General features: G+C 35.8%; 2 protein-coding genes across 2 annotated transcripts in view; both read left to right on the plus strand.

Moving 5' to 3' along the window:
* Positions 1 to 955: 955 nt before the first annotated feature.
* Positions 956 to 12368, plus strand: LOC145782263 (putative defense protein 3). Its single transcript, XM_082594048.1, has 5 exons — positions 956 to 1029; positions 1257 to 1467; positions 9063 to 9300; positions 10354 to 10497; positions 11055 to 12368. Exons 2-5 carry the CDS (start codon positions 1281 to 1283, stop codon positions 11209 to 11211), a joined length of 726 nt encoding a protein of 241 aa, XP_082450174.1. The 5' UTR covers positions 956 to 1029; positions 1257 to 1280; the 3' UTR covers positions 11212 to 12368.
* Positions 12369 to 21154: 8786 nt separating this feature from the next.
* LOC145782558 (putative defense protein 3) overlaps positions 21155 to 23006 on the plus strand; it is a 41557-nt gene continuing 39705 nt past the window's right edge. Inside the window, exons 1-2 of the mRNA XM_082594364.1 lie at positions 21155 to 21263; positions 21453 to 21663. Of these exons, the coding sequence (XP_082450490.1) occupies positions 21477 to 21663 (187 nt within the window). The 5' untranslated portion in view covers positions 21155 to 21263; positions 21453 to 21476. The remainder of the gene's footprint in view (positions 21264 to 21452; positions 21664 to 23006) is intronic.

The raw sequence follows: 23006 nt of genomic DNA on the forward strand, positions 1-23006 counted from the left end.
GATTTTTCACATTCTGCAGAATTTTCTAGATTTTGCCAACTTTTGATAACTGTCTGAATGAAATTTTTTAATAATTATATCTTAACGTCTTCTTTACTGTGTTTCCCTGATGACAAAAGAGGTTTTAACATCAGCAGACGTTGAAAAACTTGGGCAATTTGATTATTAAAATTTCGATGAGACAGTTAACCACTCTTTATCAGTCTTTCTTTGGATGTTATTTACCTAACCTTTTCTTTCTTTTTCTACTGCTTCCCCAAGGCAACAAAAAAAGTTGTTTTTTTATCATTATGAGTTGGCAAAAAGTAAAAAGTCTTACTAAATTTCAGTCAAACACTGGCAGGAGCAGTAACCAAAATCTGCAAGTTGTGACAAATCAGGCGCATTTCCAGGTAGCCATGCATGTATTGATTTACTGTAAATTGCAATCAAATTTAACATGAGTGAACAACGCTATAATCTAGCACTAGGTTTTAGGTCGTGTTTAAGTTTCTAAAAATTAGATTAAATCAATTCTAGACAAACTTGATCGAGAAAGTACTCAACGTTTGAAAAAGGTAGAAATATTTCAACTTTTCAGTTCTAATTCCGTGATACTGTTATCATTATCATCATCATCATATTCGCATGGACAGTCGGCAAATCTACGCGTCTGGTTCAACACTTTATCATTTCCGTTTACATAACTTCTTAGTGTGACTGATGACGTTTTTGGCTTTTTTTAAAGACGCTTTTCTTCAGCAGGGCGTTTCCCTTCAGACGTCGTAAGTCATTTGAAGCGCGAACAGGAATTTTAGACCAGAGCTCAGATTTTAGATGGAATCAATGCAGGCCTTTTGTTGATATAAAAGATATTGAGATGTTTTTTGAATCACCCAATAACTAAATTGCTGAATAAGATAATTTGGTAGTGGGTCTACCTTAAAAGTAACAAAATTACAAATAAACTTTTATTTCCTTTCAGAACTTTAATTCACATTTCAGGGTTTCACTGATCAGCAGTTTCTGAAAGAAATAAGTTTATCTAAGGTTAGAAGTGCAAGATACTAAAGTTTAGTTATTTTATCCATAAATTAAATCATTAATACCACCTAAGATAATTTACATGACAATTTTATAATAGCAATTGTCGACCAAAAACAATTGTTTCCTTATTGAAATCAACATATGAATTTAACAACAAAAAAGTTTGTTACAAAAAGTTAGATCTAACTATACTATGTTTTGGTTTTTTGACGTAGTTTTCTTTTTCTTAGTGACAAGAACTACAAACAGGAAATATGATCGTCTTCGTTCTGTTCGCCAGTGTTTGCATGATGACTCTAACAAGTGCATTTCCAAGTGGTGCGTCACAGCAAGCATGCAGCACCATGACTCCAATCCACCGTATTGCCCAACCACAACCGCTGGAAGACTCTCCTTATACTGTGTCGGTAGCTCCAACCGCACTGTTGAACAGATTTACAGGTGATTAACTAATTGAATGACTGACCAATTCTTGACCAAGCAGTCGGTTTAATCTTTCAGCCTATTTGTAGGTAATAGATAAAACGCATTTTTTTTGTATCACTAAACGTGATGTATCCTGATCTTTAATATCTGCACCTGTTTTCAGATATTTACACATCTAAACGGTTAGACTTTTCTTTATTCTTACACAAAAATATTATACCAAATACAAAGAAATAAATGTATGAAATGTAGCCTACAGTAAATTTACAAAAAGTGAGAATAAGCTATTTGCGTCGTTGGTTGCACCTCGTTTATTTTATGATTTCCGTAAACGACAGAAACACAGTAGGCTAGTTTTTATGATGGAATGAAACTAGAATTAAATCTCGTGTGGTTTGCACGGTTTGACATGTGCTTGTGGCAGGCCTACAACAATAGGTCTACCATATTTTCATCGCCTAAAAAGAGGACAAGTTTCGCCAGCAAGTAGAATTTTTCGCTTGAAGAATCGTTTACATCATTTTAGATCATTACAGTATAGGCCTACGCAGCAAAAGTTACCGAAAAAAACAAGAAAACAGATTGACTGAACGTTTAACTTATTTTTCTCATTTTTAGTGCTTCCTTTAGACAACAAATGGTTTTATATTTTTAAAAGTCAGCAAAAAGTGAAGAAAATACCTAATTTTTAGAGAGTTTCAGTCAGACAGCCATGATTGCAAAAATCTGAAAAATGTGACAACCCAGGCACGATCTCCAGGAAGCGAGGCCTTAACTTATTTCAACAAGGAATGGTCAGCCTTAACGAAATTGTTAAATTACTTGCAAGAAATATGACTAAAACAGTAGGCTGCACATAACCGTTAAGATGCTAAAAACGGCGTGAACTAAAAATTTGTTCCTTTCCTTGCAAAGCTATAGGCCTATCCATGCAACGATTTCTTCTGCTGGAGGGTGTTATACACATTGCACTTATAGACATTCGTTTCGATTTGTTTCAAGTAACAAACGAACCAAACTGAGTTGGTAATCAACAATGTCTATAAGCGTTGTATCAATATAAAACGTATGTAGGTAAAAGAATAATTTTTGTGAAAGTGTGAGCATGGCCTTTAAAATGTCGTTTAATATCTTACAGTGAACCAAGTAATGAACGTTCAACAACAGTTTCATAAACTGCGCCAATTTCTTTGTAGAATTTATAAATCAGCATGTTACATTGGTAGCCTATACAAAATGTTTAGAAAACAAATAGCCTACAAGCTGTCGCTGAAACGTGATCAAGCAATATAATCCCGTTGAAAATATAAGCAAGAAAACCCAAACAGTCAAAAAAAAGGACATTTGAGTATTTTTTAATGTCCTCAGAGGACAGTTCATTTTTCTTGAAAAAAGAGGACAAATCCTCTTAAAAGAGGACGTATGGTAGCCTTATGCAACAAAGTAAATTCTAAAGCTCTGTTCAAAACCTCACACAACCAAAGAATCTACATTAAAGCTTTCAGTTAATCATCAGCGTTTTGGTTTCTGACCAAATCTGTAAAAGACTGTTCCATTCCAATCAAGCAGTTGATAGACTAGCCGCTGGCTATACAGTATTGCTATAATCTACTTGTTGCTAGCTATTAGATTCCTGTTAGTTGGCAATTCACTTTCGCTTGCCCTTAAGAATTTAAGATGGGTCTTGCTTCGATGATTGTTAGAATTTGTAAGGTCGGATTGAAAAAGTTTCATTGCGAGCTTTTTGTTCCTCGCAGTTTCATATATTTGTGGAAGCTTTGAAGCATTTGTTATTGCAGTCTTGACCCTAGACAACACTAGCCTTATCAAAGTTATAGCAGTGATGGCAAATCTATGCCCATATTTGTCTATTTTTAGTAATTTGTTTTACCAAAAACATCAAATTAAAAAAAAAACTTGTCAGTTAAATAAAAACAATAGCCTATCAGGACCGCATTAACCGCCTCCGTACGTTGATTTTTTTTTTTTTTGGCTATTTAAAATGAAAAAAAAATGCTGTAAATACTGCTACAGAAGCTAGATATGCAATAGCTTAACCTTAAATCACTTTAGGCCGTATATAGCCTACCGCTTCCTAAAACCCTGTCGGGGTCTATAACTTGTGTTTAGGGGTTCACCCGTATTTTGTTGTTTCAGCTTTTTACGGCCATTTTTAACAAAAAATGTGACAATACGGCTAAAAAGCTCGAAATTTAGTTTAGACTGCATCAAGGGGGTCTTGTATAGTTGACCATCATTTGGAGTGACTAGTTAAACCAAGGAAACTAGTAAATCTATGCTATTTTGTTAAAATTTACAGAAGATAAAATATTCTATACCCTCTTGCGTTCTTGAAAAATGTCTTTGAATGGTTAATAAAATAAGACTTGTCCATAATTAAATGCTCGTGAAACGGTGATGATGTTCGCTTTTGGCAGCCAGTAGGGTTGAGAAGGATTCCCTAACCCTAGGGCCTAGGGTAGAGTTTTGCATCAGAGGTGATTTTATTAATTTCAAACTTTTTAAAGAGGTAAGGGGGAGGAGGTGATTATGTGAAATCTTCTATTCGGAAGGAAACTACACAACGCCAAATGTTTTGGAGCTACCTTGTTATGTCGAAGTATTTTGCATTCACCCCAGGGTCTTATCTTCTTTAAAACAAGCATTGCGTCATTCTTTGACCTGTTTTTAGTTTTGTAAGTCAAATGTGATTCAACTGCAAGTTTTGGAGGCGGCCTTTTGCATTAGTACGTACTACGCCCAAATTATCCTCTATAAACGACCCTGTTAAAACCATCCCCAAAGCAAAATGACTGGTTGATGAAGAAGGTGAAAGCACCGTAAAATATAATCATGTTTCTGAAAAGATGAGATTTTGACCAACTTTTTCTGTTGTAATATTTCTTTGAGAAAGCGCAACGACGCTAATAGGCTATTTATAAATTCCTTCTAAATCAATAAAGTTTTTTTAATGGTCAGAAAGAATAACTTTTACAAAAATTGCGAAACGTTGCGAGACAATATTTATGATTTTAACAAAATTAATTTTGATTTACAACTCATCTATTGTAAGTCACCGTTTTGTTGAAACAAGAGAGAAAACAGGTAAGTCTGCACAATGCATTGATCGTTAAAAAGATGGAAATAAGGACTCAATATTGTGCGTGTTTAACGTTTTGTTGTAGGCCTATACTTGTAGTGTAGACCAGCGTTTCTCAAAGTGGGCGAAATCGCCTTCCTGGGGGCGATTTTGAGCGTCAAGGGGGCTAAAAAATCAAAGGGGGCGATCGGGGGCAAAAACACTCGAAGGGGGCGAATTTATCAAACCACCAATAACAGTCCAACACGCTAACAACAGTCCAACGCGCAAACCATTTACTGCAAATAGATGATTCCGCCTTGACCGACAATATATCGCTGCTGCTTGGATATGTGCGTTTTGTTCATAATATGAGAACAGGAAGAAATGATTTTTGCGCTCGGTCTTCCTACAGATATTCGGGCATCAAGCATCTTTAATGCAGTGAAAAACTTCTACGAAGAGAAGGGGATTCCACTGAAGAATATTTTACAATGCGCAACTGATGGTGCTCCGGCAATGGTTGGAAAGCATCGATGGTTCATTGCACTGATGAAAAGAGCAATTCCTGGACTTATTGCAATACATTGTGTAATTCACCGTCAGCATTTAGTTGCCCGTAAGCTCAGTCCTGAACTGCATGAATCACTGAATATTGTGATAAAATGCGTCAACAAGATAAAAGCGCAGGTCAAAATGTCTTAACTCAGTTTCCCAATTTGAGCGAGAATGTTATTACAGAAGAACAACGGCAAAAATACTGCTCACATTTAGACATGCTTCATAAAGACATGAAACTTCGCTTTTCAGATCTCGTGGACCTCCATGTTCCAAACTGGGTGGTACAACCATTTTCTACCGAACCTACAGACATACTGTAGAAGTGGAACTTCAAGAGCAGTTCATTGATATGCAAACAGATGATGAGTCAAGAGTGAAATTCAGAAATGATCGATACGATTTGTTTTGGTGCCAGGTTGCTGGCAAATATGAGCTTCTCTGGAAAGAAGCTAGAATGTGGATTTTGTTGTTTCCTACTTCATATATGGTTGAAAAGAGGTTTTCGGCTGTGGCATTGATGCTTTCAAAGCAAAGAAACGCTTGCTAGTTCATAAACGGGATGATCTTCGACTCTATCTTACGAAGATGTCGCCAAACATTTCAAAACTTTGTAAAAGTCGCCAAGCTCATCCATCCCATTGAACATTGAACATTATCATGCATTCATGTTACTGTCGATTTTGTTGATTAAATTCCCAAAACTAAATTTGTCTATCACTGTATTATTAATGTTTATTTTACTTGCCATAATTAGGGGGGCGAAATTTTATTTCTATGACGAAAAGGGGGCGATGGACTAAAAAAGTTTGAGAAACACTGGTGTAGACTGTTTAATCCAGGGGTTCTTAACCGGAGGTAAATTTCACCTACAGAGAGGGTAAATTTACTGAATCATAAATTAAAGCAACCTTCGTTTGTTCAATTATTAAAAACTGGTAGTGTTGCACTCGATTTTGATTCAAATTTATGCTTAATATAAGTTTTCGTCTTTTTCTTTTATCTCCACGCAAGTAGATTACCAGTTTCATTTCAGCAGCGTATGTGTGCTACATTTTTACTGTAGGCTACACAACCTGGTGAAAAAACGCGCACCAAACATCATTTCTACTCGCTGTGCCCTTCATCGACATGCTCTGGCAAGTAAAACCCTTCCAGAATATTTGAAAGCAGTATTGAAGCATGTGTGACTTTTATCAGGGCACGTGCTCTTAATCATCGTCTTTTCAAAGTGGTTTGTGATCAGATAGGATCAGAACACTTTGTTCTCCTTTATCACACCGAAGTTCGGTGGCTTTCTAGAGGTCTTGTTTTGTCTCGAGTTTTCAAACTACATGGTGAAATCGAGATTTTTCTTCGACAACGCAAATCCCCGTTGAGTAAGCACTTTGGCGACAACAAATTTATTGGTGCATTGGCTTACTTGACAGACATTTTTTCAAGTTTGAACCAGCTCAATATGGAAATGCAAGGAAAAAGTGTTACCATTATAGATGTACATGATAAAATTCAGGGCTTTCAGACAAAATTAGATCTGTGGAGTAGAAGAGTTCAAAAAGGAATTTAAGCAAATTTTCCAACATTTAATGATTGGAAAGTCAGTAGAAGTCGCAACAAGATTTCTGACCTTGAAGTCGAAACATGTCAACACCATGCCGCCTTAAAAAACAACTTTGACGGTTACTTCGAAGGTGAAAGTTTTAACAGTACTGCTCTTTAGATAACTCATCCTTTCGAAGCCAAGTTAGAAAGTAATGCTGACGATGATCTTTGCAAAGATGAATTGATTGATCTTCAATGTTCAACAATGCTTTGTTCCAAATTCTTATCTTGCAATGGTGACTTTTCCGAGTTTTGGTGTGGATTAGTAGAAGAGTTTCCTATGCTGACTAAGCGTGCATTTGAAGATATTATTTTTTTTTCAACTATACTTATCTGTGTGAAACAGGGTTCTCTTCATTGTTGACTATTAAAACAAAACATCGATCTCGCTTAGTTCCCAAAGACGACATGCGAGTAGCTCTTTTAACGATTGTTCCAAGAATCTCCAAAATTGTTCGTGGAAAGCAAGCACAAAAGTCTCACTGATTGACTGTTGAAATTGTGTGTCAGTTATTCTTATAATAAAAGAAAAAAAAAACTTAAACATTCTTGTGTGCTTTGATCATAGTTATTTGGGACATTTGAGTAGATATTATTTTTCACAGGACCCGGTCAAGAACAATCGTGTCTTCGGTAAATAAACAGCTTGTTTTTGATATTTGCCAAGGTAAATCCAGACAAAACGGGATGTTTTGCATTTCTTCGCATGGTTGACTGGACACAATGACATCACAAGGAGCCACCAAAACGGTGGGGGTAAATTTTAATTTTTTCACTCAGCAAGGGGTAAACGAGACAAAAAAGGTTAAGAATCTGTTGTATTTCCAGACGTTTAATATAAAATAAACAATAATAATTGTAGCGATAGCCAACCAAGTGAGAAAACCATTTACCTCTTGTTACTTACTGACTTATGTGCACAAAAACAACTCAATATATATCAAGAAAGAAACGCAAAACAATCAACTAAGAAACGTGGTACAGAACGCTCAATTGATTACACGCGCAGTGCGGTGGTAATCAATTCCAACGTCTGTACCAGAAAACGCTGAACTGTGATTATGTAATGACGCTGGTCACGAGTTACATATATTCAACGTAAATAAAATGACGACTATAACGGAATCCCTGGTTTAATCGGAACAATTTGGCTTGCTAGTAAAAAACGTAGGTCTTCTAGTTTTTTTCTTAGTAAACTCTATAGTCTTTTTCATGGTTATGGAGTCAAAGACAATATGGAGTCCTAAAAGATTGTGGAGTCAAAGTTTGATGTTTTTGATTTGAATTCACAATCCATGGTTTGATAAACATTTAAAGCACTGTCACTCACAAAAATAAGGGCCCACTAGTGAATTTTGAGGCAGGGGACGCGAGATGGTGCTCACACGGCCCTAAACCTAACGTTTTAAGCTTCATTGACTTCAATCGTTCTTATTCGTTTAACCGAAGTCACTGCTTCCTTTCGGCTGCAAGAGTTACTGGCCGAGACCATCAGGTCTACGTCTCTCTTATTGCTAATTACTCCGTCGGCTTATATCAAATAACACCGGGAAAAAGTATGCCATTGGTCAAAAGCCTTATCTATCACTTCAATCAATTTATTTCGCAAAATATATTCGTGATTGTGTATTTTAGGTAGAAAAGGTGATAAAGACTCGGTTTTAGACCTATTTTCGCCATTTCTTGGTCAAATTTTTCAGTTGACATTTCATTTTGAAAGTTTTCTTGCATTGAACACAGAATTTCATCAATTTTGTTTTTCCGTTTCTGTGCAAACAGTATGACATGCACTTTTTGCACTACAAAGCAATTTGCACAAATAACGAATTACCTTCCTAATTATTGTTTGCCAGCAAAGAATGACTCATATTGCGTCAGAGACCGATTCCCTACCCAGACAACAAAATCGACGTTGAATCAATGTAAAAAGACGGATTTTGCTGCCTGGAATTTTAGCGCCGTCGCGTTAACACAAAATGAAACCGCACGCTAATAGTAACCTGTCAATCAAGCTATTGAATAAACCCGAAATTTTCCTGCATTTCATAACTGGCTGTGACAAAAGGTTTATTGTGAACTTCACAATTATCCAATACCAACATAATCGGGATTAAAATGTGGGGCAAGAAAAAAAGTAAAAGTCAAGAAATCTCAGGTTTCTAGCGTCAATGCTTCTATGTGAAATTGCTGAATTAGCAGAGGGCGAGACCATAAGGTCTACGCCAGTAACAAATACGGTTAAACTTTCTTCGTATAAAAACCGTTAGCTGCGTCATTTGAACAAACCAGGCTACCACAACAACTCCAGGGTAACTTTAATGTGTATGAAGTTGTCTATAAGTTTTCAACCATCTGATTATTCATTTGACAGTTACTGTGTCAAGTAATGCAACCCAGTTTCGAGGTTTAATGCTGCAAGCTCGTACTTCAATCGATGGAGATTCACTGGGGACATGGGATACTCCAAACGATGTCAATTTCAGGCTGCTTGAATGCCATGGGAATGCTGCTGGGACAGCGACTCACGCCAATCCAACTGACAAAAATGCTCCTGCTGAATTTATTTGGACTGCCCCAGACTCTGCGACACCCGTTAATTACGTCATATAGTAAGTTGCTGTAAAGTAGCTAGAAAGAAAATTTTAGGGAGCAAAACAATTGTTGAATGGTAAAATATTTTTGTAATTGAAATATTTGAAATAAAGAGTTTATTTGGCTATTAAATGCAGGAAAAAATTTGTGGAACGTCATTTAACATGTCATGCATTCATTAAAAAGTTAGAATAGTATTAAAACATATTTTTTGGAGATAAGGAAACAATTTTTGAGGACGATTGCTCTTCCAAGCCCCCAGGTGGCTACCTCACTGGTAAGTTGTCATTCTGCTAGTAGAGAAACTTTTTGTACATTTTCAATACTTAAAAGAAATGCAGCCTACAGGCCGAGTTTTCAAAGTCAATCTTTAATGGCGATTACAAAAAATTTAAAATTTTCTGCAGAGTATTAGTTGCATTGGTATTTTTTCTCTTTATTGTGGAATATTTACAGACGATGTATTTGATTTAAACAAATTTTGTGATAATGCTGAAATTATTTCAAAACAATTGCTATGGCTAACGAATTACAGTGCTAATCTGCTACTGTTACTATATGTTACTACAGTCAAATATTTGATCACAACTCCTTAAAATGAAATTGGCTCGACAAATAATTTAAAAATGACAAACTTCCATAATTATTTGAAAGGTTGCTTTTGGTTCACAATAGCAGCGAATAACTTTAAACGAAATTAAGGCGAAAGAAATGTACATTACACCCTCAATGTACTTTGGCATTTATTTTTCGTTAAGCTTTAATTTGAAAATATGCTGTAAAGCGACCTGGCTACTTGATTCACTTTTTAAGTAAAATAACAATGATTCAATTTAGTCGACGTTCAAAATTGTAATATTATAATCTTTGTCACATAATCAAAACGCGACATTTAGTATAAATTTTCCACTACAGTCTATATCTATAACAATAAAAGTTAATTTACCAAATAAAAAGTAATTACATAACAAAAGTAATTTAACAATAAAAGTAATCTACCAAAACCTATTTATTTCACTATACTTTGAGTTGTTATGTATTGTCTTGTAATAAAGAATTTGTATTTTTAGCGCCACTGTGGTTCGAGAACTGGAAACATTTTATGTGAGAATTCCATCTCTTCCAATAGCTGGTCTCCCAACGCCACCACCACCTCCACCCCCTGTTGTTGTCCCAACTGAACCGGTTGAACCTGACATTCAGGCCACTGAAGGGTAGGCTTATAAAAGAAGTATTTAACCACAGCAATATCAGAATAGCCGTTAAACTTTCTCAAATTTAATTTTTTAGAAATTATCCATAAAGAAACATTCTGTTTGGAACTTAAGTATACATTTTATGCGCTCAAATACAAATTTAAGTCCGTAAATTAAAATGCCTCATAGAAGTTGTTAGCTACTTGATTTTTCTACTTTTTTCGCCTTAGCCATTGGCCAGCAAACGTACAATTTCAAGACAGTGGCTCTAACCGGTAATAATGCTAATGTCTTGCTGCACTTTCCAATTTTGATGAATCCGCTTTGAAAGCTCAGTTGGATACGCGCATGAAAAAACCGCAAGATCAAGCGGCGCTGGTTCGACTCTCGGGTTGTGCTCTTGAACAACGCACTTAAAGACAGCTCTCTATTCAGCAACACAGGGTAGATGGAACAATTCACAACAATAACACGTTAAGCTTAACGCTAGGCCTCCATCTAACTGGCTGAGCAACCTTAATGTGATTAATATTAATAACTCGAAAGGATAGGCCTACAACTTATTTTTCTTGCAGGACCATCGGTGATACAACTGGTGATACCGAAGATACAACGGATGATACCGATGATACTGGAACACCACGTCAGGCTGCTGTTGCAATTAAAAGTTCTGTTGGATTGGCTGTGCTACTTGTAGCAGTCGTACAATGGTTCAGAAAATTTTTTGTATAAACAGCAATTCCGGAATTTACAAGCAGATATAGAAAACAAATGGTCTACAGTAAAACTGAAGTTTAAAAGTAACTCTTTAACTTGTTTTTATAACCAGATGTATAACCCAATTCAGTGTTAAAAAAAGATTGGTAGGTTAACCACCTATCAAATATGTAGAAAAGATCGTTCTTCCTTGCTGTCAGTACAAGGCTCAGTACCTACTCACCAGGATAGTGAGCAATTGCGATTCGACAATCATAAGGGTGTAGCCTCCACTCTAGCCATTCAAATTATTTAATGGCAATGATTAGTGGTGCGATACTGATGAGTCGGCGTCACTGACGACACAAGTGTCTATCGTTGTCAATTTTGGCTACAATCCGCTGCCGAGAAACATATCGTATCAATCTTTAAGACTTTTGAAAGTAGGGTATTGAGTTTTCAGCTTGTTGCCATGACTCAGATAAACAGCATGACACTGTTACCAGATGTTATTCAAATTTACAGCACAATTACTATTTTACAATAAAGCTATTCTCAAGCTTGTCTGTTTAGAAGCAGAGTAGCCCAAACGAGCCCCAAAATTTGAAAAACCTCACAAAGATTGTGCAATGCCATTTGAAATCAACTCAACTATGCAATATTGTTTAAGAAATCACTTGAAACGCATAAACTATATTGCTGGTATAGGTTTATCAAATATTGCACTATACGCTTATCATAATGAAAATAAATTCCTGTCGACCAAAATACATTTATGAGAAATAGCATGTTTGAAGTGTTTATGCAAAAAATTAATGAATTGCTTTTTTCGGGTTGATAGTCCAGCAAGCAAAGTTTTCAATACCATTGATCTGGTATTGTAATAAGGAATCGCATCAACTGATTCGTTGCTTCGTTGCAAAACACGGCTACTTTTTATGGACAAGCTTTAAACTACCAATCGTGCGAAATAGCATTTTTGTAGGAAAATTAATGAACCCAGAAAATATCTTTGTTTAAAACAGCGTGTTATTGCCGATGTTGAGCGCCCCATGATTTTCGAAATCCTTGTCAGTAAGCGACGTCGAACCACATGATGAAAATTTGCAGCAATACTAGTATTAACTTTATGCAATTCAAGTATATGTTCCGAAAAAAAATACAATGGTTGAATTTGTTTGAAAGCATTGCTATTTTGTTTGTGATTTAACGTGATTGTGATGAGTCTTGTGTCAGGTGGTTAAAAGGAACCGGGCTCCCGAGCCCACTATCTCAGGGGGAGGGGGAACACAGATTATATAATCTACTTTTGCATTTCGGCAACAGCTTTTTGCAGTACTGCTTTAGACTTTCATTCCGAGCAAAGGTGTAGCTATGACTTGGTAGATCTGTGTTTGTTATTTTAGTTACATTTGTGTTGTTTTCTAAACTGGTCAGCAAGTATAGGAGTAAATTAGAAGCTGGGGATGCGACCGCACCACCAAACTTTTCGATTAGTCAGATTTTTGTGCAAGTTTGATAAAAATTTGGGGAAAAACTTCAGTATGTTTGCATAGTCTAAATTATGCTCCACAATCAATTAACTGCATGTAGTTAATTGATTGTGTTGATTGATTGTAGTTAATTAATTGATTTAGCGTATTCATCTAAAAATGTGTATCTTTGAGTTTGTAAGATTTCAAAAATAATTTTTAACCGGTTCAGATTTTGGATATATTTTCTAAAAATTTGTGAACAAGAGTTTAAACTTCCGTTCAGTTTCCTTTTTTAAATTTTCATCGTTGTAGGCTAATAATAGTAATAATAGGCTGGTGCATCAAACCTGTTCAAAAATCAAATATTTTCAATTGGCATTTCCAAAAACAATTATCGCCAACGGAAACATTTGCCCACAGCTGATCATTTTTCGATGTCAAACAATCAAATAATGATGCACCAGAAGCAACATTTTAGGTATGTAGCGCCTGCGGCCCTTTTCGTGTTTGCCTTAGTATAATTGCCATTGTGAAAATATCACCACTCGCCGTCCGCTACATGTATAACATGCCTTAAAGCATAATGTGCCTTAAAGCTCCTTTGTTTGATTTGAATTATTCTAATCAGCCAAATTTACATTTCGTTTTTTCTCTTCCTTCTACCATAAATATTTCACCGCATTCGGTTTATTTTGCAGTGATACTTTTGCTTGAAATGCACCAAAAGAATCTCTGAGATTTGGCACACCCAAGTGTTTTCCTTTATATTTTAGTGTCTCAGATATTGATACTGCCAAAGTTTCTGAAGCCTGACCTGGCATTCAACCCAACATATCGTCGAAGAATTTGTCACCGAATGAAAAACACAATGCTTTAGTGCTCGCTCCTCTTGAAATTGGTTGGTGCACGTTTGACTGAAATGTTATCTTAAACTGATTCTTGTTCTGATCAATGCTGAGATTTAAAGTTCGTCAAGGTTTGTACCACCAGCCTTCAACACCGCAGCGACTCTGGCGGTAGTTTTATTGTCTGACATCGAAAGACGATCAGCTGTGGTGTAAACTTTTTCATTAGCGATAGGCTACTTGCTTTTGGAAGTGCCAATGCAATTGTTTCTGAGCTGATGGCCTGCAGTCTGTAGTATAGTCATCACGACGGTTACCAGTCAAATCTTTATCTGTCTTGTCTAGCAAAGTACTGAGCTAATCTCTTACCATTTAATAGATCATTATAGCACAAGTTTGAAATTTCAGAATGACGTCATTAGGACTAGTATGACGCCACCTTGACGTCATCGTCAAACTAAATTTGAAATTTCTCTGTGAGACTAGATCCATTGAGAAATTTCAAAAGACGTGTAGGCTATAAGTTGCCTGAAATAAGCAAAATCTCTTTTCACCACTAGTGGCGCTAAAATAAACTAATATCTAAAAATTTATTTTCACTTGTGTGCGATCAGTAAGGCATTAGATGAAGTGCTTTTAGTTGAAATAAAGACTTTCACCGTCAGAATCATGGCTTAACAGGTCAAAAATGGATGATTTTGGCAAAAATGAAAATGTTTAGGCTTCTTGAGGCAGAGTATCCCATTATCCGAAAGCAAAATATTTTTCATTTTTGGGTTTTTTGTGGTGAAAATTATGGAAAACAATGCGAAAAGATAAAAAATTTAAAAATTTGTAATTTTTGGACACGCCTACTAGTGCATGAGAAATTTCCGAAGTTCATAGGCTACATTTAAATTGAACTTTTGCATGTTAAGGTTTTGGCGTACTTTTCAAAATTGCGCTGCGTCTAGGAAATCATTTTTTTTTTAAAGAGTTAGAAGCAGTCGAATGGAAGCTATGCAGTATGTCGGAAATTTCAGTCTTGATTGGCAATTATGAGCAAATTGTTTTGCAATTGATAAGATAGAAGTGATTGCAAGTCAGGTGACCAGTTTGCAAAACAAAAATAGAGTATATATCTATATAGGTGGGCTAATTCAGAAATGTCGGCGAGTGATTTGCGACAACAGTGACAGTAGGCCAATGCCCATCCCTTTGAATAATATTTAAAGGCACTCACGGCCCACAACCCTTCCGCTGCCGATACATCAGAATTCGTTCTCTCAATCAGGTTAGAAGCTGGCCTAATGAAACCCATGCTAATAGCACCATCAGCTTCCTCATCCCTACGTCCACTCACGCAATCTTCTATATATCTTGACTTTTTCGTAATGTATGACAAAATAGAATTAGCTTTCCGTTTGCCAACACAAGTAAGTGCGAAAATAACAACTATAACACGAAAACAGTTTAAAACAAAACACTAATTAAAAAAAAAAAAATTTGATGTGGACATTTTTCCTACTTACAAAACATTCAAAATTAGTTCGTATTTTCAATTAAAGTCCCTGACGCCTTCGTCTCTCTGCTCAAATGTCGTATACAGTTTTACATGTCCGTATGATTCGGCATTGACGTACGGTCGCACATTTGACAACGAGAGTACGTGAGCATCTGGACTTTAGGGAGTTAAAGAAAAGTGCCATCAAAGACCATATCACGGAGTTTCCTTTTTGCACAGATCGAAAATTCTCTACTGACTCATTTAAAATTTTCCAAAAGGCAAATCCCAATTTGACACCAAAATTTAGAAAGCACTGTTAATCAAACACTGCAACCCAAACTTAAACGAACATTTATTTGCTGGAGGCGCGTCCATTCTCCTCAACATTTACTTGATGTATCACGTTTCCTGTGGTGCAAATTTTTTTGTAACTATTTATGTAGTTGCCTTTTCCTAATGTAAATTTACCTCCAAGAAGTTGAAATTTATTGCATTTATTCAAATTATTTTCAGATTCCTGATGAGGGCTTAAAGTTAAACCTAGGATTAAACCGAAAACGTTCGACTGTTAAATTAAACTATTTGTAAATATGTAAAATATTATGTTGTTATAATGCTCAGCCCTGTTGTATTGTTGTGTCTTATTCATATCTAACCTGTAAGCAAAAGGTATAAATGAGGAACATACAAAATCTTTATTTTTTTGTGGCGGGTTTGGGGAGGCTTGAGCCCCCTTAGCCCCATGCTGGGTGCGCTACAGTACCAGTGACATTGTTACATTTTAAACAAGCAGAACATACGTACAGCAACCAACCAAACAAAATGCATTGACCTCGAAGTTCAATAGTTTTCTATTAGAATAGCTTGTAGGCCTATTTGATTTAACTTGAGTAACATCACTATAGCCTGGACCAGAGTGGATTTCTCAAATTGTGTGCCGCGGCACACTGGTGTGCGGCATGGGGGTCGCACGTGTGCCGCTAAAATCAGGTGATTTCAGGTAAATGTTGCAGTCGTAGCGCAAAGTTCTGAAATGTCAAAATAATTTAGAATGGAGCATCTGCTTTCGTGTTACAGTAAACCGAAATTAACTGCATCAATCGGTTGATCGTCAGACCACTCCCACCTGATCAAGACTATTTGTGAGCAAAAGCAGGCACACCTTTTACATTGCAGCAAACGTACATAATTTTAGTGGTTTATGTGTTCAGTAAAGTAAAGCTAACTTTAACTTTTTTCATATATAGTTTATTCAACGTAGCAGTTTCGATGAAAAAGTTAATAAAAAGCAATATTTCGAAAAAATAATTGACGAAGTATATCAATGTGCCTAGGTAGATTCCAAATTCTTTCATGCGCCGTGGTCCAAAAAAGTTTGAAAACCACTGGCCTAGACTCTTGGTTGTTTCAAAGTTCTCAGAAATTTAAAAAAGTGAAGACGAATTTGCATCAATTCAGAAACTGCCAAATTTTTAAACAAGCCTAAAAAGCTTAACTGCCCAATTCTATTTCAGCGCTACAATATCATAATCATGATCTTCACATGTACAGTCAGCTAATCTTTGCATTTGTTCCAACATTTTATCATATCCGTTCATAACACATCTCAGTGTGATTGATGACGTTTTACTTAGTGTGATTGATGACGTTAAACACGCTTTTCCTCAGCAGGGCGTTTCCCTTTAAATGTAGAAAGTTAGTTAAAGCGCGGACAGAAATTTTAGACCAGGGCTCAGATGTTAGATTAAATCGATGTAAATCTTTTATTGATATGAAAAATTAGTAGAATGGTTTTTAAATCAAGAAAAGCTAAATTTTTGAATACAACCCCTTTTTAGAGTACAGTGTATTAGTGACTTGTGTGGAGATGAGTGAAAAAAATTCCTTCTATGCATAATGAAGAAGGTGAACCACTAATGGAGTCCGAAGTTGACGAAGCCATAGTTCAGCTGTCTCCAAACTTTTTTCAATCACGGACCGGTTTTAAATGAAAATAGCTTCGCGGACCTGCAATCGGGAAAACGATGTATGACATCTACTTATAGGCATATTTTGTTATCGGCTATTTTAATCTAGCCTACTTATAGATCTAAGTTTTATAGAGGTTTAAACACACTTTAAGGTTTTGGTATCTTGATTTTTGAAAGGCCTTCAAAACTTTCCGGTAAGCTACTATTTCTTAAATTCATTGCTGAAACCATGCATCCCCAGTGTCACCAGTAGATAGGGTAAAAGCAGGAGTTGGAGCGAGCGAAGTAAGCATTAAAAATTTGCAAAAATGTAGAATATTTAAGTTTTTTTTTTTAAATATTATTTTGAGAGAACGTGACCAAGTGCCCATGATTGAATCTGTCACTGCTTTGATAGATATACAGCACAGGTTATAGGTAAGATTCATACGTATTAAGTGCATAATTGCAATTGCTTTCACTGTAATAAATTTATTTTATGGCCAAGGATATACTTTCAACCAACTCCACACTCTTGAAGGCGATTTTAATCCTATACTCCCGACCCGGTAGCAACTTTTTCGCAACCCGGACAATAGATATTCTATTTGAATAAACTTAACTGAAGATGATCTAGCTGCTAGCTGATCGACAGGGCCGTTGACAGGATTTCTCGGGCCCGGTACCAATTTATTTTCGGGCCCCCTTCATCGACAATGTTATGAATATAAAGGTTGTGTACAAACTTTTATTGATGTGCTGTTAAAATGAGGATGACACATGCCATTCAAAGTAGAAAATTAAGAGGAATATCATTTATATATTCTCAAAGATTTGTTGTACCGTATCCACGAATTTCCCCAACTGTGCAATTACGCATTAGGGATTTCTTCATAAACTGCAAAACCCTTGCTCTCAATCACGATCTTCGTCAATATGTTTAAAATTGTTGGAGTTTTCGGCTGAAATTAATTCTTTGTAGCCTAAAGTAGAGTAGCCGTAGGAGAGTAAAACATTTTGGAGCGGCGAACACAGTTTGCCCAAATTTTGTCTTTGCGTAGGCTATATTATGTTCAAAAATACAAAATTACTCACAATCTCTGAGAGTCATCAACTTGGCCATGTACGAAACACAAGAAAAAAAAACACCTACAACAGCAAAACAAGGCTGAACTTACTTTAATTTACGTTCATAGACCTGTCTGTGTCCCAATTAAATAAACCATCAAATTAAAACATTCTTGTGTATCACAAAAAAATATACAGTACGGTATATTAAGCCTAACTGGATTCAAAAAAATTTGAACTGAGACTTCACCAATAACTGGATAACAATAACTGCTGAATATTCATGTCACCAGATTATATGAAAATCTCCAGCCCAACTTCAATAAAAGGCCTGACCAAAAGTAGCTCAATCTTTTCAATTCAAAGATAGTCCAAAGACTCAATACTTATAAATTTGCATTGAAAAAAACTAAAATGACAATCTGTTTAGGCCTACTTATCAAACCAGTAGCATTTCATACGGTACTTAATCCACGCTGCGTAAAATCCTACAGCCTGAAAAGAATTTGATAATTTACCATGTTATGTGCATCAAACTTTCACCTTTGAACAAAACTTCTTTTGATACCAAAAATATTGACAATGAAATCATAGTCAATGCTTTTTCAGAAGATCATTACAAAGATACTCTTACTTCACAATGAAGCAGCTAGGCCTACTCAAATCACAAGCACTGAAGAAAAATGACTCCCAGTCTCCCTGATAATAATTTCAAACTCAATCATTGTCACAAAATACAGACCACATTACCAAAACATGACACAAAAATAGCACTGTTTACATTGCCTGGTATATTAACTGCATGAATTGGATGACAAAACAACATAACATGTGTCTTTATATTTGATTGTTGTTGCTCTAATACTGTGTCATAGATTGTAAATAGCTGAGCATATCAACCCTGGGACTGGCAAAGACAAACAGCAGTTTATACTAAAACATTCAATATAGAAAACAGTTAAACCATAGCTCACAAAAACATGAAATTAAATACAGGAAAATTCACAAGTTGTTTTCATTTAATATACTTTTTCACTTTGTACATAACTACAGTTAGTGGCCGGGATCAATGCTCACAAAAGTAAAAGTGGTGTATATGTGGCCTCACAACTGTTGATTATTAAAGTTTATAACAAATGCTTATTTTGTTTGACCATATCTAAAAATGATAAGCTATCTTTGTAGTATTTAAGTCAAGTCTTGCGAGCACAGCATAACTCATGGTAAAATTGACTTATCCAATAATTGGATGTTTTTGCCCAAATATTTTTACAAACAACTAGGCCTACTTTAGTGGGATATAAAGAAAAACAAAAGCTTCATGAGCTCACCAGAACCCAGCAAGGTTTCAAAATTATACCAATGAAGGAGTGTAGGCTAGTGTGATATTCTAATGAACATCTGTAATAAGCTTATCTCAGCTTGTCGAAGCATTATTTTTTGCAAATACTGAATCGAAACTTAACATTCTGCCCAAATTTTAGTACCAATTGCAAAAGTTTTCAAAATCGTCGATACTCTGTTTTACATTCAAAGCAAAATGTTTTTTATACAAAATGCAACACTACAAACAATAAAGTTAGTAAACTGGTAGAATGTTGAAAACTTATGGTAAGAATTGATTTGTCCAAATAACTAGATATTTTTGCCCAAATGATTTTTATAATCAACTACATTAGTAGGATATTGAGAAAAAACAAAAAACCTCATAAACTTACCAGTACCCAGTATAGGCTTTTAAATCTTACCCATGAAGAAATGCAGCCTACATGTTAGTGAATATCAGTAATAAGCTTACCTTATGGTAAGATTGATTTGCCCAAATAACTGGACATTTTTTACCCCAACTTGGGACTTTTTTTTCAGCGGGGGAGCGACTGCCCCCCCTGCCCTCCATCTCCTACGGCTATGTAATGTAGATGCAAGTAGCTAGAAGCAGGCGCGAATCTAAGAGTTTTTTTCGGGGGGGGGGGCCAGAAAATTTGAAAATCAATTAAAAAGAAAGAAAAAGCTAAACAGATATGAACAATGATACTACGACATATACAATATGCTAAAAAATAGACATTAAAACAACCATTTTCATCAATTGTGATGCCGAGGGACTAATATCAGCTGTTTAGAAGCATATCAAACCATTTGATGCGGAAACATACAAATTTTCACAAAATTTCGGGGGGGGGGGCCGGGCCCCCTGGGCTCCCTCCATAAATCCACGCCTGGCTAGAAGTGATTACCACCAAAAAATGTATATATTCAGAATTAAAGAGTGGGTGAAGATAAATATTTCGTGCTTTTGAAAAAAAAATCGTGGTTAGGAAATCACTATACCCGGAAGGGGGCCCGGTACTTTATCATCTGACGACTGAAGTGGCTGTTTTAACCTTTGGATTCCTTTGCAATTCCTTTGGATCTGATTATATTAAGATCTTGATAATATTTGAAGTCGCGGGGAATCTTTTAAATCCGGGCCCTCTAAATATTCCGGGCCCGGGTCCAAAAGTACCACCTGGACCCCCCTGTCAACGCCACTGCTGATCGAAATCGACTTTTAGCTGTTTATGACAACTGTTTTGTATGAAAATAAATTCATTTGTAAGGATAAAATCACAAACGAAGATGCTCTATTTAGAATTCAAATCAACATGGAAATTACATAAACCATTAAAATAAACAAATTGAAATATTTTAGCCATCTGATTCGCAATAATTCTATGCAAATAGAAAGAAAAATGAATGGAAATCGAATAGGGGCAGACCACCAAGAGTTGAGAGTAGTGATATTAAAGACTGATCATGACTTGATTACAAAACTGCAATAGAAAATCTCACAATAAAGAAACTTGCCTCCGCAGTGTTTCCTCTACCAGAAAGGAACTTAATGATGATGATGATAGTATTTTTAGAACCTTACAAACCAACACAAACTGGCTCAAACACGATTCTTCATAGCACATAACTATAAGGAACTGTGTTCCGAAAGCTAGTGCAAACCGCTACTACCACAGCGAACTCGCAGCACCAAACTAAAATAGGTCGTTTGTATCTACGTTTGTGAAGTTAATAACGATTATGCTGCTAAAAGCAATACTCAATCTATTGCATAGTATGCTTATAGTACCAAAAACGCAAATAAACTTTTACTTACTTTCAGAGCTTCAATTCACATTTTTAGGGTTACACTGATAAGCAGTTTGTTGAGGAAATAAATTTATCTAAAGTTAGAAGTGCCAGATACTAAATTTTAATTATTGCAAGCTTAAAGGTAAATCACCATCATCACTTATCATAATTAATTTACCTGATAATTTTATACAAACAAGTGTCAAGTAAAATCGTTTTTTCTCATTGGATTTAAAAGATGAATTTCCAAAGGTTGAAAAAAGATTGTCACGAACCGTTAGACCAAACCATACTATGCTTTGGTTTATTGACATAGTTTTCTTTTTGTTAGTGACAACAACTACAAACAGGAGATATGATCGTCTTCATTCTGTGCGCAAGTGTTTGCATGATGACTCTAACAAGTGCATTTCCAAGTGGTGCGTCACCACAAGCATGCAGCACCATGACCCCAATACATCGTAGTGCCGTACCACAACCGCTGGAAGACTCTCCTTATACTGTGGAAGTAACTCGAACCGCAATGTTGAACAGATTTACAGGTGATTAACTAACTGAATGACTGACCGATTCTTGACCAAGCAGTCGGTTTAACCTTACAGCCTATTTGTATAATAAAAAGTTTTTTCTTTTCTTTATAAATGTAAGAAAAATTATAAATGTAAGAAATGTAGGCTACAGTAAATTTACAAAAAGTGAGAATAAGCTATTTGCGTCGTTGGTTGCACCTCGTTTATTTTATGAGATTTCTGTAAACGAAAGAAACATTTAAGTTGTGTTTTTATTTTTATGATGGAATGAAACTAGAATTAAATCTTGGGTGGGTTGCACGGTTGAGTAGTTGATAGACCAGCCGCTGGCTATACTGCTATAATCTACTTGTTGCTATATGGCTATTAGATTTCTGTTAGTTGGCAATTCACTTTCGCTTGCCCTTAAGAATTTAAGATGATTGTTAGAATTTGTAAGGTCGGATTGAAAAAGTTTCTTTACGAGTTTTTTTATCCTTGCAGTTTCACATATTTGTGGAGGCTTTGAAGTTTGAAGCAGTTATTATTGCGGTCTTGACCCTAGACAACACTAGCCTTATCAAAGTTATAGCAGTGATGGCAAATCAATGCCCACATTTGTCTATTTATAGTAATTTTTTCTACCAAAAACATCAAATTAAAAAAACTTAAGTCAGTTAAATAAAAACAATAGCCTATCAGGACCGCATTAAACCGCCCCCATACATCCCGGAAGAGGGAGAAGGGAAAGGCTGTTTAAAGATCTCTCGTAAATCGTAAATCTCTCTCGTAGGTCAACGTTTTGTCGAAACAAGAGATAAAACACGTAAGTCTGTATAATGCATTGATCGTTAAAATCATGGAAATGAGGACTCAATAATTATGCGTGTCTAACGTTTTGTTGCATACTCGTAGCATAGACACCTTAAATAGAAGGACTAGTATCTGCTATGCTCGGTATTTGGAACTTGGGTCCCAAATCCAAACTTGGGTCCATCTAAAATGTGGTATAAATTATTCATAAAACTTTGCTTTTGATGTCTGTTACAGGGTTTTGGGGGGCAAGGATTCGATTTTTCACACTTGTTTTGTTCTAAAATATCAATGAAAGGTCTTTTGAAGCTGATTAGTCGCAAAAATATTACAATTTTGGCAAAAATGGGTGTTTGTTTTTACTTAAGTCAATGAAACAAAAATTTGAATTAACATTCAGTATACGTTTAAAACGTATAAGATAACTGCAAACTGGTTCGAGATACATCAATGACATCAGCCTAGGCCAATGGTTTTCAACCTTTTTGGTGGAACGGAACCCAATGAAGCATTCCACAAGCTCGAGGAACCCCTGTTCCATAATTTAATTGCCTTATGCAAAA

Source organism: Aplidium turbinatum, chromosome 13, assembly GCF_918807975.1.
Source record: "Aplidium turbinatum chromosome 13, kaAplTurb1.1, whole genome shotgun sequence".
Lineage (NCBI taxonomy): Eukaryota > Metazoa > Chordata > Ascidiacea > Aplousobranchia > Polyclinidae > Aplidium > Aplidium turbinatum.

Excerpts from the sequence above, each read along its gene's own strand:
- LOC145782263 (XM_082594048.1), top strand. The coding sequence starts at position 1,281 with ATGATCGTCTTCGTTCTGTTCGCCAGTGTTTGCATGATGACTCTAACA. Across the intron at positions 1,468-9,062 it reads ACTGTTGAACAGATTTACAG|TTACTGTGTCAAGTAATGCA; the intron begins GTGATTAACTAA and ends TTCATTTGACAG. Across the intron at positions 9,301-10,353 it reads CCCGTTAATTACGTCATATA|CGCCACTGTGGTTCGAGAAC; the intron begins GTAAGTTGCTGT and ends TTGTATTTTTAG.